General features: G+C 41.9%; 1 protein-coding gene across 4 annotated transcripts in view; it reads left to right on the top strand.

Annotated features, from left to right (window-relative positions):
* Positions 1–19,834, top strand: part of ANKFN1 (ankyrin repeat and fibronectin type III domain containing 1) — a 149,637-nt gene that overhangs the window by 107,837 nt on the left and 21,966 nt on the right. For all 4 annotated transcript variants that reach the window (XM_043528502.1, XM_043528503.1, XM_037914628.2 and 1 more), the window contains 6 exons: positions 212–319; positions 8,283–8,382; positions 9,589–9,721; positions 10,888–11,004; positions 15,173–15,388; positions 17,461–17,627. In XM_043528502.1, the coding sequence (XP_043384437.1) occupies positions 212–319; positions 8,283–8,382; positions 9,589–9,721; positions 10,888–11,004; positions 15,173–15,388; positions 17,461–17,627 (841 nt within the window). The remainder of the gene's footprint in view (positions 1–211; positions 320–8,282; positions 8,383–9,588; positions 9,722–10,887; positions 11,005–15,172; positions 15,389–17,460; positions 17,628–19,834) is intronic.

Below are 19,834 nucleotides of genomic sequence, written 5' to 3'. Positions count from 1 at the left end.
TTTTGAATCTCTTGCCCTACATTGCTATTATTATAGTATCTATTTTGCAGGGGGAGAGGAAGCTTATAGTGTAGGCAGTGCCATTCCATCCCATGTGCATATATGCAAATCCCCCCCCCCAACATCCTGGAAACATGAGGAGCAAGAAAACATTTTAGAGCCCTCTTCTCCTCCTTTACATTTCCATCTGTTTATTTCTTTTGTTCAACAGACTGGAAAGACTGCGATGGCAGAGAACCTAGGCACTGGGGACATACCGAAGCCCTGGAACGTCTCCTTCAGCAGGTTCGAGCGGCTCATCAGCATTACAGTTGCCGAGGTAAGGATAAAAAAATCTGTGGTAGGGCACCAGTCAAAGCCTCTGTGGCGCCTGTAATTTTAGCAGTTTCCTAACTGGGTCATACCTTCTCATTCATCAGGAAAAGAAAGATATTAATATTGGCCCATCTGGAATCACTTGAGCGTACTATCTTGCTCTTAACCCTTGCAATAAGTCAGATGCAAACACGTGAAAGCAAGCGTGCATCCCCGCTCTCATTTAATTGTTCTTCCCTGAAAATTGTTTTCATGCATGGATCCATGAAAAAGCTTCAAGGATCTCTCTTTCTATTCTCCGCCCCGCCCCCCAATAATTTTTTTTTAACTATTTTGGATCAACAGAGAGGACTTGGCCGCCTCCAGATGGGAGACACTATGTACTCTGGCAGAGGTGGTGCCAATGGAATGAAAAATTGTTGTACTAACCAGTGTGAGGGCAAGACTGCTACGTTTTTTTTAACGTAACAACCCAAAACGGGGAGAGGGTTCAAATCTCAGCCAGTTCTGCGCTCTTCATTCATGGGAACCAGACTGCGCCTTTGATAGCTCAAGAGTCAAAGCAGCAGCCTGGGATACTTTTTAAAGCTGTTTAAAAGTCTCTCTTCTATATTGACTGTTGAAATGTTCCTATTTATTTTTTAAATCCGATTTCTAACTGGAATAAAGCTTGGAATTTGGTTTTAACTGAAGAAATCAAACTGCTGTGAAGTTGTCATTTTCCCCTGCTGTTTTACTTATCATATTCCAAGCTGCATCAAACGATTCACATTCACAGAAGTGCTTAAGACTGAACATGAAAGATGCAGCCTTAGTTCTCTGAGTGCAAATATGCCATAATCATGATGATCAAGGGTCTGCCACAGTCTATTGTAACTATGGCAACTTAATTCAGCAAGGCTACTTGGAAATTGAAAAGAAATATTGCAAGAAAATAGAATGTTTCTCCAATGAAGAGTCACAAAAACACCATCGTTTGTAGAGGATTTTGGAAGTGAGCTGCAGACTGCATATTCTGACTCTTAAATAGCTGGCTTCATATAGGACTATGAGAGGAGCTGTTTTGCATGAGACTGTCTCCCCTCTCTGAGCGATAGCAGATGTCCAGGGTCTTTCAGGTCAACTTCTCAGTGGAAGAGAAGTAAATGATACAGAGTCTGAGTATATTCTAAGTGTAGCTTATTTTATTTGCACACACATACACACACCAGTCCTGGAGCAGAAGTGGTCACAAACTGCATGCAGGGCAAGCCATTCTTTCAGGAATCTCAGCCCTAAGCCAATGCCAAGTTCCTAGGGAACACCTCTGCCTCAAGAATTGACTCCAATTGGAGATCAAGGCAGAAAGCAAATTCGGCTGCTGCTTTCGCAACTCCCATTTCTGTTCCTTGCCTAGAAAAACTAATAATAATACAGTGAGTTTTCCCAAGGCTGAGCATTTTCTTGCATGCTAAGAAAAAGAATTTGGAAGACTCTCTGGAACAGTACCATCTGGCAGCACCCGCCATGGCACACATTCTTACTTTGGATCATATAAAAATTCTCAATCGCTTGTGTTGTAGCAAAGCATCACATATTGGATGAATGAGAATTGTAACATGATAAAAGAGCCTTTGGAGACTTGCCTAAGCTGTGTAACTGGTGTCAGCCCCTTCCATTTCAATATTTTTATGAAATTAGAGGCGCCTGGAAACTGTTTGCATTGAAGTACAGTGGGGGGAGGGAACTGCAAGGTCACTTTTGCTCTGCAATTTGCAGCTGGGAGTTGTCAAGCTGAACGGAAAGCCAGGTTTGTAGCAGGAGAAGGGTTGCCTAGTGGGTGGATCACGGAATGGAAGGAAGGACCTCATGACTCCTGTCCACTGAGAACTGGCTTTCGTGATAGTTTTCATCAATCTAACACTTTGCAAAGACTGAGCCAGCCCCTCAGCTGGAGTAAATCAGCACAGCTCCACTGATCTCAATGGAGCCACACTGATTTACACCAACTGAGGAGCCGGCCCATTATTTAGTTAGGCCTCACAACACGTCCAACAGAGTGTAAGTAAATGTTGTTACCTCATTATACAGAGGAAAAGACTGAGGCTCAGAGAGGTGAAGTGGCTATGAGTTAGTGTCACAACCCTGGTCTCCTGACACTCAGTCTTATGTCAAATCCACTAGGCGACACAGCGCTCTTCAGGTTAAACGTTTAAATCTGAGGGTCAGAGTTTCAGCCAGTGTAAATCAGCATAGGTATATTGACTTCAATAGAGCTTTGCTGATTTATGTCCGCTGAGGATGCGGCCCTCTGAGTCTGTTTCTGCAGCATAGCTGAAAAATAGGACAGAATTTGCTCTCAGACCATCTTTCCCTGTGTAACTCTATTGGTTTAAGTGAGAGCAGAATCAGGCCCAGTGTTTAGTAGAAATTAAGACTAGACAGTAGTAGAAGTAGGATTAGAACACAGGCCTCCCTGGCCTCCGGCCTTGTGCTCAATTCACTAGACCACGCTGCCTTGGTGAATGAACATCAGTAATAGATCCATGACTGTGTAGATCCCACTGACCAAAACCTCCCTATATAAGGGGAACTCTAAGGGCAGCAGCTGCGTTAGTGCTCCAGCATGATAAAGGAGGAGTAAATTCCGCAGACTCCATAAAGAGCTCTGCACAAAGCCTGGTTGTCAGGCTTTGCACGAAAGCCTGGAATTTGGCCTGGTGTGTAGAAAAGCTCACAAAAGCACCAGGAAGAATACATTGGAATGTACAGTGAGTTTAAGAGCTTTTGGAATTAGATCAGCTGTTGCTTTTGAACCTGCTCTGTGATATGATGAAATCTCCTAGGGAATTGCTTAGGAAGCTTTGCTTTCATATGTTTAATCTTCTGGAAAATCCTGATGATTACAAACAACAAAGTCATCCATTTGTCTTCATAATACCATGCTACAGAATAGCGTAACCAAGTTACTACAATTACATATGTCCTGGCAATACTTCAGTTGTATTTTTAAGTGCTTTTTTTAATGTAGGATCATTGATTCCAAACAAATTCTGTGCAGGGAGAAGTAATTGTGTGGTGCTTTGTTACAAGAGAAACCCTTGTCTTCACTGAAATGCTTTCCAAATATTTTCTTTCTGGGACCTAGTTGTAAATATATTTTACTGGACAAGTCAGAGGTTAATTTTTAAAAATATTTTAGTAGTAATTTCTTTCATAAGCAGCAGAACCCATTCTTTTCATTTAGCAAAGGGGTGGAAGGGGGCTCTGATTTCATAGTGCATCATATTTTTAAAGTTTTTAGCTTGAACTAAATGCTTAGCGTGAATATGAAATAACAGGCCTGAGGGGGCTTTCATAATGCCATGGGTTGAGAACAACGCACAAAACTATCCATAGATAATAAAGCCAGAAGAGACCATGATGACCATCCAGTCTGAACTTCTGGTATAACTCAGGCCAGAGAACCTCACTCAGTCATTTCTGCACCAAGCCCATAACTTCTCTTTGAGCTAGAGCATCCCCTGTAGAAAGACATCCAGTCTTGTTACAAAGACTTGAGGTGATGGAGAATCCACCACATTCTTAGGCAAGTTGTTCCAGTGGTTACTTGCTCTCACTGTTAAAAATGTACGCCTTTTTTTCTAGTCTGAATTTGTCTCGCTTCAGCTTCCAGCCACTGGATCCATTTTCACACAATTTCAGCCCCATGTGCCAAGTCAGCACAAAGGCTAGGCACTGCTTATGCCCTCAAACAGGGGTAACTGGGCTCTGAGTACTGAATAGGACTTGTGCTGACCCTCTTCATGGTTGAATTTCACTCTGAATGAATATAACTTTTATGGAAACCCCTGGCCTCATTGGGTTGGAGTCTCCTCTGATAACAATCTGACGCTGGTGTAATTCCATCAACATCAAAGGAGTTACTTCTCATTTACACCAGTTGTGAGAGAGGTACTTGCTTCTGCAGTGATGGGATGATAGACAAGCAGACGCTTTCCATCCAAATGTTCTTCCTTGTCAGGAAAACAGAACAGACAAAGTAACAGAGATTCTTTTAGAGACTGGTGCCATGATTATTGTACACTGGAAGCCTGGGTGCAATTTTGCTCTTATCCCTCCACAAATCTATGTGTGTTGCTTTTTTTAAATATCAGTTGCATTTTCCATAATTTAGTGGACAGCAAAGAAACAGTTAGACATCCTGCCTAAAGAAAGAAAAACTGCCCCTGTTATAAATTTACATTGGTGGTTAATTGCTTAGCACAATCCAAGTTTAAATGTTTCTGATCTCAATCTAATCACTAGCAATTCCCTAATTTCTGCCAGTAAATGTTTGTGCTAAGGCTTTTGTTAAGTGCGCTCATAGCGTGGTTGTCTTATCATTTATTAATGTTGACTTGCTCTGCTGCTACTGATATTTTACTAGTAGGGGCACTCCATGTTATTTATTAGTTAATTAAATAACAGACTATTAAAATTCCATTTCCTCTGGATTCAAATTATCCTCTAATCCCAGCTCCACATTGCTGGCTTCTACTTACAGAAGATTGTAAAACAAAAGCGAACAACAATGTGGGAAAGTTTACAGTCTTTTATGTAGCTTTACATTATTTCTTTTGCTGTTGGCATCTAAGAAGCTGTGGACTGAATCCAAACCACTGAATAGCCCAATAGCATGTATGCTCACTTTAAATGTTCCCTATTATTTCAGTGCTATAATCTCTGGGCATTTTATGTGGAGTTATGTTGCTTTGCCTGTAGCAACTCAGCTCCCGCATGCACAGGAGAGAATCTAATTTACATAATTAGGATGGAAATGGTATTGCTAAACTGGTTTTAGTCAAGGAGGAAAGGAAGCATGATCCATGAGCTTTAACACAGTGTTTGGTTTACATTATGGAGATACACTGACATACACTCACTTGGCAGTAATAATGATCCATGAGAATGTTTTCCAAGTACTGTCTTTCTCCGGGGGGCGGGAAGCAGGCAGAACCAGTATTTGAAGGATGTAAACACTGAAAAGGGAGTCAGGGGTGTTACTTAGAGTAATGGGGTAAAATTAAGGAAAAGTAAATTGAAGATGAACATCGGAGAAAGGATCTAGAGCGGGCATGAGAGAAGGAATAGCCCTAGTTAAGGCACTGGCATGGGAGACAGGCTTCAATGCCTGGCTTTCCTTGAGCCACTCATTTAATCTCTCTCTGCCTCAGTTTCTCATTCTCTGTAAAACAGGGATAATAATCCTTCCTTTGTCTTGACTCTGTAGATTGTAAACTCTTTGGGGCTAGAACCAACTCTTAATTGCAGTGCCGAGCAAGTTTGGGCCTCTAGTTGCTACTGCAATACAAAGAATAAGAAAACATTACATTATGGGAGACCTAGTTGTGAAATTATTGCTCAGATTATTCTTCACCTATCTTCCCTCCACCTGTTGCCTCTTGCCTCTAAGACTATAGGCTGAGATGTTTAAAAGCCCTTAATGTCGGCCTAACTCTGCTGTCACTGATTTCAATGGGAGCCGTGATACACTAATGCTGAGTCGAGCCGGTTGGGAATTTTTCAACGACGCATTTTTTTCTGGTCAGAAAATGCCAAATTTGTCAAAACTGAAACTTTTTGCAGAAACGTATAGGTGTTGATGAAATGTTTGTCAGGAAGTTTTCTCAGGCCCATGTTGGAATTTCTGGTCAAAATGGGAGAGTGAGAAGAGGGGTTGGGGGAAGGAAGGAAAGAGAGAGAGGGATGAACAAGCCTACCCTTGAATAGCCATTAACTCAGTGGTTAGGGACTTAGCTGGGATGTGGGAGTTCCGGGTTCAAATTCCTGCTCAAAATCAGGCAGAAGAAAGAGCAAAAACAAATGCAAAAGCCTCAATTTTTTTCACACAGTGGAATTCTTGTTTTCCAGCCAGCCCTAATACTGGCTATTTTTGAAAACCCCATCCATAAATTCTTTGGAGACGAGGTTGTTTTACAGTGTGGGACAGATTTTGCTACCTGTACTCATGGTGAGTAGCAGCTTACTACCCATGTAGTCCCATTCAAATCAATGAGAACACTTGTGTAGAAAACAGCTACTCAGCATAAGTAAAGGGGGCAGTATCTGGCCCTGTGTCTTTGCAGAGCCTGGCCCAATGGAGGTATGACCTGATTGAGGTCTCTATGCACTAATAAAATACAATTAGTAAATAATAAATAATGATAAAAGGAATAATCTTCCAAGGGAAGAACTTAGCTTGAGACATCTAAAACTAGACCAGACAAAGCACTAGAGACAATACAATTGAGAAGAGTTTTGCACTGGAAAGAGTATGGATTTGATGACCTAATAAATTTTTCCCATCTCTGAACTGTATCATTGCATAATAAATTCACCTCACTTGTTCTCTTTGTGTTTGCTGTTCGGCAGAGCAATAATTATGCTAACAATGTATCTTCTTTCTGTGGTCTTCAATGTGCAAATTACGGTGCAAATTTATTCATCATTTTAAAATATGTTGAGTACTTCCACAGATGGGATATTGACAAGAACAAATTTAAATGTTCAGACTTAGAACTTGTTAAGGAGCCACAGTCAGACACCTTCTACTGAGCATTAGAGGCACGAGGAAAATATGTTACTCTGAGAATATCCAAGGAGACTGATTAGCAACATGCAACAAACAGCTTTCGGCAAAGAGCTGGCAGGATAATAAGCTTTTCCGAAACAGAAAGGTTAACCTACAAATGTATTGGAGGTTCAGTCCAGATGCTTATCCAGACTTCATCTAATCAATCAGAACATCTTGGCCCTTTAAAACTGAACTGTAATTTCACACAATTACCCTTCTTTCTTTCCAGATCAGCCAGAAATACCATGAGACTTGTCTCTCTGGGACCGATTCTCCTCTCTTTGACGCCAGTGTTAAATAGAAGTGACTCCGTTGAAGTCAATGGAGTTTCATCAGTGTAAAACCGGTTTTGAAAGCCTGCTCCTCTTGAGAGCTGCATGTAAAAAGCTATACGCCAAAAGCGATTTGCAAAGCACAACAGTGACTTTTACTGGTTGTACAAAACCTGTGCACAATGCTGCAGGTTCTTGAGTGCTATTTACTGGCACATCCTCTAAAAACTATTTACATATATCTTTTGTAGAGCACTCTCATAACAGTTCCCCCCAACTCCCATTCGGAGTCTTTTTATTGGCTTCAAAGGAAATCGGATCAGGCCCTCAGAACACTATTTTAGCAGAGACTCAAGAAAGCTAAAAGCGATGTAACCAATAAAACATTAACCAAATTTTTTAGAACCTCTGAAAAGGGTGATTTCTTCTGTTATCAGATCTGATCCACCCATCACGCTTTTACAGTCAGACACACAGTAAGGTAGATTTACACCTCAGCTTGCCACGAACTAAGTATTCATGTAGACACTTACGCTGTCTTATTTAATCTTTTATTGATGTCACCAAAATGTTAATGTCTGACATTGCTTTTGTAAGTCTCATCCCTCCTTTCTAAGTGTTTAAAACCAAAACAAGGAGGTCAATTGTTCCATTACTAGGAGCTTGAGAGTATAGATGGGCTCAAGTCACAAAATTTGGAACATGATTTCAAGCATCATAAAATTCAAGGGCATTCAGATCTGGAGCTTTGTTTCCATCCATTATAATTATAGGGACCATTTGCAAAATTCAGAACCAGATTTTGAATGGCCTAAAGCTCAAGATCCAAGACATTGATTCAGGCCTGTCCTTGCTTGGGAGCAAACTAACAAGATTTTTTTCCAGATTTCATTGGCATTAGGAGATCATTTTAATCTTCCTGATCACCGACAGCATGAACACGTAAGGAAAAGGGGTACATTCCTGAAATGCTTTCAGTATGGATAGGCATAAACATACTGAAAGTGATGAGATGGGAAGACACAAATTTTCTTTATATTTTACTGTAACCCTGAAGTTCACACTCTGATTTTTTTGTTGGTTTTTATTTTCCATTTTAGAAAGTTCTAAACTACAGAATGCTGGTCGCAAGCAATCAGTCTCCAGGAGCCTGAAGCATCTTTTTCATTCTTCAAACAAGTTTGTGAAGACTCTGAAACGGTTTGTCGTATATTTCATTTTTCCCAAAATGCCAATTTAGCTACAAATGGGAGCTTAGACACCCAAAAGACCGCAACTCAGACATAGCTATGGACACGTTCTCCTGTGGCTTAAATTGCCGTAAATCAGACATAACCGTGGTGAAGTCCATGAAGGTATAAAAAACAGGGGTGGCTGAGTGGAAAATGCGGCTCATTGAGCCTGAGCAGCACCCACTGAAGTCAATGGGAATCTTGCCATTGTCTTGCTGGCGGTGGACTTATAACATCATGGAACTTTGCACGCAAAACCACAATGCTGTGATTTAAATGTTTTTGACATGCTGGTTCTGTTGCTGCTCAGTAATGGAATTTCGTTTGTTTATGACATAAAATGTAGGGTGTTGACAGCCTGCTTATGTATATTTATAATACCCCTTCACCAGCAAGCAACCCACCTGAGAGGTCCCTAATATTTTTAGCTAGTTCTGCGACCTTGGTGACCCAGGCAGCACTGAGCCTTGATGGTTTGGTTTCAGTAAATGAAAGTTGCCCACGCTGGATTACTACTTCTTTCATCACCAAGAGCGTTCCATTTGCTTTTTCTTCTTTGTGTTTTGATAAGAGTTTTGATTCTTCCAAAAGTGCTCTCTGGGGTCTTTAAATTCCCTAAAGCGACTGGTTTATGTCACTAATTACAAGAGTAAATATCGAAAGGAATGATTTCTATGACCAGTTTTGCAGATATGCTGGCCAAATTATACCCTGGAACATTTATGTAAATCCATAATAGCCCTGTTGATTTGAGTGGATTTACTCCAGATTTACACTGGTGTAGAAATGAGCAGAACTTGACCCCTTATTTGTACAAAATGCTAACATTTCATGATTTCAGAAAACATAATGACCCCAATCATCCACTATTTACTCAGGCAAAAATCCCGCTGAAATGGATGTCAGCGGGTTGTTTTACTTGAGCAAGCCGTGCAGATCAGAGTCCTAGATAACGACATTGTGGTAGTTTCCTTTGTTTGGAGCAATACATTTCCTGTGACCATTTTGCAGGAATCACTGGCTGAAGTTCTATGGCCTGTGTTACGCAAGAGGTTAGACTAGATTATCAAAAGTGTCCCTTCTGACCTTAGAATCTATGGATCTATGTGTCTTTGCCTATCCAGGACACTTGGTGCTGATTGCTCGCTTTCTTGTTTGTCTTTCTTCCTTTCAGTGGACTCTACATAGCTGTCATATTTTATTACAAAGACAACCTGTTAGTAACCAATGAAGATCAAATCCCAATTGTGGAAATTGATGACTCTCACACCAGTTCCATTATGCAAGATTTTCTGTGGTTCACAAAGGTAACAGGCACCTAATTTCATATAGTGACTCTCAATGAGTGGTCTGTACCAGAAATTGCTCCAGCCTTAGTATATTTCCGGAACAAAACATGACAGGAGTGAAGAAGCTAAGTGATGAAGCACAGTCAGGGCCAGCTCTAGGTTTTTTGTAGCCCCACGAAAAAAATTTTCCACCCCAAACTCAGGTGGGGCTGGGGCTCGCAGGTGGCGCTGGAAGCGGAGGAAGTGATGTCACCTTCTCCCGGCGCCTGCAGGGGCTTTGCCCCCTCCCCCGCCCGGCCGTGCAGAGAAGCCCCGATATAAGGGGTGGCACAAGGCAGCGCAGCAGCCAGGGCGCAGATGAGGGGGTGCAGCCCCTGCTCCCCAGCAGGACTCGCCCTCTCCTCCCCAGGTAGCAGCGGGGCCCTGGCAGCTCAGCATCCCGCGGCTGGGGCTTCCCCTTCCCGCTGCGGCCGGGGGCGCGGCGCCCTCGCCCCGTCTAAGGGGCGCAGCTCCGAGAGCGCAACTCCCCTGAAAAGAAAGGCTGGCCAGAATGCCGCCTCTGGAAATGTGCCGCCCTAAGCACATGCTTGCTTTGCTGGTGCCTAGAGCCGGTCCTGAGCACGGTACTTTTTGCTTGGGTTAATTATTTTTCCTTCTAACATTTTTTAAGGGATAAATCCTGCCTAACCCATTGATGGGCATGGAAGGCACTGGCCAAAGCAGAATTCATTCACTGAGATGTCTAATCCCACATGACCCGATTTCCAGTTACTGTTATTTAAGGGCTTCTGGGGAAAGAAGGAACGAGTTAAAGAACATTAACCACTGACCAGAAGTTTCAAGGGCTGGTGTTTTGATTGTCCAGGATTAAAGACATCTTCACATTATTTTTGAACCCAAGTGGATACTGAATCAATCTTACATGAAAATCCACAGATGAACCGGGATAGGTGCATGCTGTTTATGAAATGCTCGCTCTCTCTGTAGCTAGATATGGGAACTTTTTCTAAGGCGCGCTCTCTCTTTCTCTCCAGTCAGTAACTCTCCGCTTTAGTACCACCCACAGAAACTCAAAATGAACAATAGCTACTGATTTTTCCAAAGCCAAATATGCTTTTATTTTTGCTGCCGGCTTTTCAAACCCTGAGAACAAAGGGGATTGAACTGTGACATATATTTTGCAGCTGTCTTGTATGTGGGATGATATCAGATGGCTGAGGCAGAATATGTCCATATCCATGTCCTCATCAACAGCACTTCAAGCCAGGCAAAAGATGGTCTCAGCAACTGCACAGTTACAGGTTAGTTACACTGCATGTTTTCAGTCGTTAATTTCATTCATGGTCTCTGAGGCAAGGTGCTACCAGCTGTTCTCTGCCTTAGCACTCCCCCCGGGCTCGTCCTTGGGAGTAGTATTAGCATCTGCTGTGAAGTGGGCTGCTGCACCTATATCTCCTGCTGGAAAAGAGTGGTCAGGTAAAAAGTAAACCCTAGGAAACGAGGGGGAAAGAGAAACGATGACAGAAGAAGAAACAAACATAATGCAGCAAATAAATATCCCAAATACGTCCAAGATTTTGCAGGTCGGGGACACACAGAAAGAGAGCAGCAATCATAACCCTGAGATATATTACTCAGAGGCCAAGATGCCTCATATGGAAAAGACCTTTATATTACCGTTATTTGTATTACTGTAGCACTTATAGGCCTCGAGCAAGATTAGAGCCCCTTTGTGGAAGGTGCTGGGCACACACACAGGAAGAGACAGCCCCTGCCCCAGAGAACTTGTAGTCAAAAATGACATGGCAGACAAAAGTTTGGGAGCATTATTATACCCATTTACAGACACATTAAGGCTTGGATCCCCAAATCCCATCACATGTCAATGGAAGCCCATGGTTACATATGAAGTCTGTGGTGAGAATTGAATTTAGCTCTCCAGAGTCACAGGTCAGTGGTTTAACCACAAGACCATCCTTCCTGGCTATAGGCTTACAGAACTGAATAGAGATTGTCAAAGAAAAATTGATCAGACACATCAATAACACTTCCTTTTCCCCACCTTTGGTGTGATTTGTGTATGTAGACTGTAAACTCTCTGGGGAGGGTGGAGTGTCATGCGTACATAGGGTGCCTAACACAATGGGACCCCTTTCTCAGTTGGGGTCTTTAGATGCAAATAATTATTGATAATGATAATAATCCTAGATCTCAGGAAACTGCATGGTGAAATAAATGACTTACCTGGGGCCTTTATACACCAGAGTTGTCAATCTATCTGAGTATTTCTGTGCCCCCCCATCCCAATCACCAGGGCACTAGAATTATCAGGGTTGGAAGGGACCTCAGGAGGTCATCTAGTCCAACCCCCTGCTCAAAGCAGGACCAATCCCCAACTAAATCAAACATTAATGTATTTAGTTCATTTTACAGATAGGGAAACTGAGGAACAGCGGGGTTTTGGTTTTGGGTTTTTTGGGTTTTTTTTAAATGACTTGCTCAAAGTTACCCAGAAAATCTAGAGCAGAGCCATGGAGGGAACCCAGCTTGCCTGAGTCCCAGCTGGTGTGTCACCACAAGACCACTCTTATTCCTATTCCAGATCACGTCAAAAACGGAGTTTTATGGTATCCATGATATTCTGGCACCTAGTGACAAACTAGTGATGTGGGCATATTAGGAATATCTTTATATTAGTTTTTTATTTATCTACAATGAAAGCTGTGCCCGAGACCAGCCTTCCCAGGCAGCCACCTGTCTTGGGAGGTAGACCCAAAATATCTGCAAATGTCTGGAGTACACGTCTGCTCCCTCTTCGGCTATGTCTGCACCAATCGAGGAGGGGATGTGAGCCCCAGCTCAAGTTGAAAACTTGCAGGAGCTCTCATCAAGCTACTGTGCTAAAAATAGCCGTGGCGATGTGAGTGGCGGGATGGGCTAGCCACACCGAGTATGTACCTGTTCGTGACCCTAGGTGTGTACTCAGGAAAGCCAGCCTGTTCTGCAGCTCATGCCCCCACAGCTACTATGTTAGCTTGATGAGAGCTAGCACGAGTATGTCTCCTTGAGCTGGGACCGCCCTGCATCCCCCCAGCTTGAAGTGTAGACATACCCCTTATTAGAGAACCACCTATTTTAAGCAATAGGTGCTTGTCAGAGCTTTGAGTGGTCACTTGACAGATTTCACCATATTTGCTGAATGCCTCCATATAGAGCGGCGAGCTTGGTTTCTGTGGCACACATTCCTATGCTGAGCTGAGTTTAATTTTGCCTGCGCAGACTGTCTTTAGCAGACCATTGTTGTTAATACTCTTTGTAAATGTACAGAGACTGTATTTTGAGATACCCAAGATACTGGGCACATTGCATTCGATTTGCTAGCAGCAGTTATAAGAGAAGAGCTGAAAGCACAGAAAGATGGTGTGTTTGTCTCTGTGGTATACTGCTCTGGTGGTTTTTTTGGCAAATTTATCATCCTAAACATTTGTTCTATCAGTTTGGTCCCCTGATGAACATAGGACTGTCACCAATCTGCCAACCTTTAGCAGTATGTGGTCTAATGGAATCTACCCATGAAGGGTCTCAATAAAGTTTATACAGTTGAATAAACTTTATTGAGGCTGTTTAACAGACTGACTCCATAGGAACTTAGGACAGAGTGGGAGAGATCAGTGACAACACAGCTGGTAAGGGACTGGATCAGTGGACTCAAAGAGACTGGGGATTGTAATTTTGCCTGCTGCTACCATTAGACAACTAGAGCAAACAAAACATAAGTGATAGAATGCCACGCCGGGGGGGCTCAAAAATGTTTTTGCTTGTGTACTAGCAATATGTTCTTGAGTCATCATAGGCTCTTCCATTCTGTCTGCTGGAATTCAGTTCAGAATCTAGTGCTGTCAATAATCCCATTACAACAGGTTTAATTAAAAATGGCAAATATATGACCAGCTTCTGGCTAGTGTACTGTCTCCCATCCCCTTCCTAGACACATATGCCAGTACATACTGCAAAATCTACCCGGTGCCATGCTGGTAGGGTTAGGAGGCTAATCTTTACAGGCAGCAAAAAAGAAGAGCATGTGGCAACATAGCCTTCTCCAGTATGCCCTAGAGAGGGCTACATAAAACTAAAATAGCTACTTAAAGCCACTTATAAATGACAGCCACTGTACTGACTACCTTGAGTGCTTAGTTTATAAACAATTTAATAATACAGATTATAAGTAAATAGTGCCTGCTAAGTGCAGATAAATCAACTCAGGGTAATCTATCAGTGCAGAATGTCATTAACTTAAAGTACAGCTACATACTTTCCTATATGTACAATGTGCTACATTGTCAATTGAGTTTTTCCTTTTAAACAATCCCCACCCCTTACCAGCTTACTGTAGATCTCTTGAAAACTCCGAAAGTCATGAGCATATTTTAAATGTTAGGCATTTTTCTTTAAGACATCTGGGAATCTCTTCAGTGGCTGGTCACTGAAGTCAGTGTGCTCACATCGACAAGCTGATTCTTCCTATGTGGGGAAAGGGATTTTGACAGAGATTAGTTTTGTTCTTTTTAATAAATTTATTTAATCTTCAGATATTTTGCCAGAAAAATTTTGGCCTGGCAGATTGTTAGGGTCTCTGCTGTTTTTGTCTAGCAGATTTTTGGTTTTCAAAATAAAAGGGGCGGATCAATACCTCTCAAAAGTCCCTCTTGTCAAGAGACATCACTCATTTTAGTCCCAGATTTACCTGACCTGCATTCCGCACATATTTGGTGTCCCCTCACTTTTACTGCTGGAAATAAATTACATCAGAAAAAATAATGAACCTGAATTTATAGAAAGTGACTGACCGTAAAGGAGGGAGTTCAACAGCATTTTAAGTTTCCAGAATCAGTCATTTTGGGGTCCCTTGTACAGCATCTTTGACACCCATTGTATCCCACAATCAGACCTTGGTAGGTTGGAATGTGTATGCAGATCTTCAGTCAGTATAAATCAGCTTGATTCCATTGAAGTCAATGGGAGCAGAGGTAGGCCAACACTGAGTGCTTTTGAAAATCCCACCCTATATTCACAGACCTTGATGCAACTAGAAAAAAAAATTCTGCCCTAGGTTGTGTATGTGAATCACATTGCAATTTGGTCTTTTAAAAAGGCCTTTTGTCATAATGATCAGATTGATATTTACCAGTAACCTCTGTCTACACCAGCTGAGGAATTGCCCCCAAATTCTACAATGCAATTCTCACACATGCAACCCAGGGCAGAATTTTTCTCTGATTGCGCTGAATGATGTTGGACATAGGGTTGAAATAGCAGAAGTGCTTTGCATTGGCCTAACCAGCTCCTCCTGAGGTCAGTAGCAAAACTCTCATTGAGTTCAGTGGGAACAGAGCTAGGCCTGCGCCGGAAATGTCACCCTCCTGATGTGTAATGGCTAATATTGTCCTTTGTAATCTGCTTCCTTTCTAGAACTTGCTGGGAACTCACAACTTAGGCAGAGTTTATTACGAGCCGATCAAGGACAGACATGGCAATATCCTGATAGTTACGATAAGAGAAGTAGAGACTCTCTATTCATTTTTTAATGGCAAATGGATGCAAATATCCAAGCTACAAAGCCAGAGAAAATCCCTTTCAACTCCCGAGGAGCCAACGGCATTAGACATCTTGCTCATAACAATCCAGGTAGCACTTTTATTAATTTTTAAAAGCCTGTGACTGTGAGCGTGCTTTATGGAAAAGTCTTACAGGTTTTAGACCCTGATCCAATGCCCATTACAATGCATGGAAAGGCTCCCATTGAGAGTAAAGTTTTCCATTGCCTTCGATGGACATTGGATTGAGCTCTTAATATGAATAAAACTAATAAGATTCTATAGAAATGACTTTAAAGACCTATAGTATATAAAGGAGACTGATATATTTTCTGTAGGTTTTTGGAACCATGCTATAGAATTGTATAGCAAGGGATGTAATTCTCTCTTATAGGATGGCTCTGAACAGCTATAGAGAAGCTACCATTTTCTATTATAGACTATATGATTTTTCCATCAGAGATTGATCACTAAAAGCAGGTTTTATTTTTGAACCCAGACAAACTCAAGATTCTGGGAGTTGCTGAGGGCCCTCAACTCCCAATGAAATTAGCCCCCATTGAATTATCTACAGACCATATCCTCCCATCTGTTTTTACGTCAAATTCCCAGTGGACTTCAGTGGTGGAATGACGCCAAGATATTGGAGTGATCCTGCAAGGTGAAGAGCACCCCCGACTCCCATTTAACATCTGTGAGTTGCAGGTGCTCAGTACCTTGCAGAACTGTGTCTATTAAAGTCACATCCTTCTGTTGTCTCATGCCCATAACTCATATTGAAGTCAAGAGAAGTTGTGTGTAAGTGACAGCAGGATATATCCTACGGAATGATTTATCAATATCTCTTCTCTCTAAACCTAAGGGATCACCTCCTCATTGGAAATACTTCCAGACAAGTTATTGTCTTAGCTCTGTCTTGGGTCACTTCAGCTAGATATTGACTACTGTGGCTAATTGTGATTTATGGTCATTTTCTTGGGTGGTAATTGTGTGCTTTTGTGCACCAGAAGCTGACGGGTAATCATACGTACACATTGCAAGGTTTGGGGTAAATTAAAAGATTTCCAAATGACAATAAAATATACTTGATCTGGTGCTCGACGTACTATATAAACTATGTCTCACAGGTGCAAAAAAATCCCAATCTGGGCAAAAGTTTTATATCAGGAAACACAAAATACAGGTCCGATCAGGTTTCCACAGAGATCCTAGTGGAAAAATTTCCCCCTAATGGTTTGCACATTCCTGTGTAATGCCCTCCCTTTCTTGTATTACATGTTGAATCATCAGGCGGGTATTTTGTTCATGAAGTGCTCATGAAAATGAAGATCTAATTGCACTAGTTAGAGCCAAGCATAGCACTGGCAGATAATGTGATGGTTCCAAGGGTGAAGGCAGAGGGCCAGGTGGCTTAATCCTTACTCATTGCAGAGGGACACATTACTCAGGATGGCCGTCAACTTCATTTATTAAGGTAGTCTTTGGGGAATGCTATACATAGCTCGGTTAATGTCTGCTAGCTACAGCAAAGAGAACATCGGTGCCAGTCCTTTCCAGGCTCTTTTTGATGGTAAAGTTCATTGTGTTGAAAATGTAGTGATTCATTTGACAATACATTTTACTTTGGTACTATACTTGACAACCTGGTGCACACAGAAAACTCCTCATTGATGTTAGTAACTGTCGAAGGAGTTCACTGGCGACTTACACTGTGCATAAAAGAGCCTGGAGCACAGATCAGAGAGGAGAATTTTGCTTTAGGACTGCAACATGCTTCTTATTTTTGGATAGTTATTGTTTTACAGCTAAAAGAAAAGGAGTACTTGTGGCACCTTAGAGACTAACCAATTTATTTGAGCATAAGCTTTCGTGAACTACAGCTCACTTCATCAGATGACTCCTACAAGGTGCTGAGCACCTGATCCACCAAAACATTTAAGCACATGCTTAACTTTAAGCACGAGTAGCCTCGGTGCATCAAGCTTAACATTCCTAACTGCAAGAGGATTGTGGCTGTGCCTAGAGTTAAGCATGTGCTTACATGTTTTTCTGGGTTCAGGACACTCTTAAAGCAAAAGACCTGCTATAAAAACATTAGCAGATCTCTCTTCTTATCTGAGGGAAAACGGGCATTTATATGTAGGAATGTTTCTGTTCGAACAGGAAACACTTTCCTACCACAAAAGAAGCCAGCAGCGCCTCCCTCCTGGCTTGTATCTGGGTTACCTGAAACTCTGCAGCTCTGTAGATCAAATCAAAGTCCTTGTACTGCAAAAGCTGCCCAACATTCTGTGTCATGTTAAAATCCGAGACAACAGCAATGTTTCCAAGTAAGTGATTTTTTTTTAAATACTCATTAGTTTAAGACAGTTGATCAAACTTGGAAACTCAAGTGCCAAGTGTATGAAAATATGTTCGGTTTATGTGGGCACCAAATATGAAATCTACCGTATAAATAGAAAGAAAAGGAGTACTTGTGGCACCTTAGAGACTAACAAATTTATTTGAGCATAAGCTTTCGTGAGCTACAGCTCACTTCATCGGATGCATTCAGTGGAAAAACTCCTTTTCTTTTTGCGAATACAGACTAACACGGCTGCTACTCTGAAACCTACTATATAAATAGAAACAGAAGATGCAGATAACTAATAATTAATGCTGATAGTCACAACAGTACTGTCAATAATTGCATCACATTGAATAAAGAGGAGTAAAGTGAACTCAGAGGTTTGCAACCTACAAAACATTGAGCACTCTGGCCCTAAGATAACAAGAAATTTAAGCACTGAGGCATTGAAGTCAGGAGGACTGCACATCCACGTAAAGATAAGCATGTGCTTAAGTGCTTTGCTGGTTCAGGACCAGAGCACTCACCACCTTGCAGAGCCCTTGGAATATAATATTTATTTAGTTTATGAATTCTACTGTATGCCCCTTATCGACCATCTATCACGTTACTTGTTAACATTTAGAGCTAAATTCTACTCTCAGTCATAATCCCATTGAATCTATTGTTGGTTGAGCAGGTATAATTGTCAACTAAGTTTGGCACAAGCTGCGTATCATAGAGCTCCATATTGACCTCAAATGTGCACATGCTTACGTCCATCTATCTGGTATACAGAGGGCCTGATCCAAAGCCCGTACTGGTTGAAAATCCCATCGGTTTCACTGGGATATGGCTCAGGCCCAAAGACCCCAATGCTGGGGCTCTACCTGGGTCCTCCAACATGACTCTGATGGTAGGATCAGAACCTAAAGACCTGATCCAATGGGAGTCTTCTCATTGACCTTCAGTGGGGGAACGATCAGGGCCTAAGAGGGTGTTAAGTCAGTTTAAAATATACTCTGATCTGTGATACCTTGTTTGTAACTCCCTCCTGCCCTTAAACGATAAAATAGATGATGATTGAAAAAACACATTTGTTCAAATGCTGTCAGCTCTGGATGTGCTCTCTGTTGGGTCAACACATTCTTCCTGGTTCTGTCTCCACAGTCCTCACCCCTGGGGCAGTGCATCAGTGCATTTTCTTTCTTCCTCTGTTTGTTTTGTTTGTTTGTTAGCCCACATGGTTCCATCAGCCAGCCAAGAACTTGGCAAGATTCAAATATGGGCTGGACATTAATATGGATAACAAGACCATCCAGCATTGTAATAGTTAATACTAACAACAGTTTTACATTACATTACATCCTTCCCTTGGTAAACAGGGCAGAAACTAGTATCCTCTATTCCCCTCTGTCATTTGCTATTGCTTCCATCTGCTCTGTGGTGTGGAGCTTGACTATTCTGCCTAATTCTAAGGGTTCTTCTTAAAGCATCTCTTGGGCATCCTCGTTTCCTCACACCAGATGGTTTGCACTTGACAGCTTCATGTGGGAGATGGTGTTGGCATCCAGGGTACATGTACCAAATATATCCAGTGCTTCTTTCTGATTCTTGTGAAGATGAGCTGCTGGTTGGTGTTTTCTTGGATCTCTTAATAACATTTTTGGAAGGGAATCAAAACCTCACGTCTCAGGGTTTAAAACAATCTCTACTATTAGGAATTAGGTTCAGACCTTCATATGGGGCCAGATTGCCCCACGCCTGCCTATTGTGGGGTTTCTTGCACCTTCTCCTGAAGCATCCAATGCTGGACGCTGTCAGAGATAGGATACTGGACTAGATGGACTATGGGTTTGATCCAGTAGTGCCATTCCTATGCTCATCTGCTCTAGAGCTGAATCCAGTTCATTGGCTGCATTCAGTATAGGAGATGTCTGCAGCTGATCAGACACTGAACTCGCCAGTAAAAGCAGCTGTAGACCAAGGTATGTTTTAAAAGACTTGGAATGGAGTTCTTCTCCAAGAAAAAATCTTGCTGAAATATTTCAAAGATAGTCGATTTTCAGGTGTTAGCAAGGAATGGGTCAGCTTGATGTACACGTGCTAGAAAAATTAAACAGAAAACTTTTTTAGGTTGGTTTTTTAACCACAAACAAGCAGGACTGCATCATTTTAGAACATTTGACTATTTTAGGATTAAACCCTCAA

Source organism: Chelonia mydas, chromosome 14 (assembly GCF_015237465.2).
Source record: "Chelonia mydas isolate rCheMyd1 chromosome 14, rCheMyd1.pri.v2, whole genome shotgun sequence".
In the NCBI taxonomy this organism is placed as follows: Eukaryota; Metazoa; Chordata; order Testudines; family Cheloniidae; genus Chelonia; species Chelonia mydas.
Note: the sequence above shows the minus strand (reverse complement) of the source record. Positions and strands in the feature narration are given on the sequence as shown.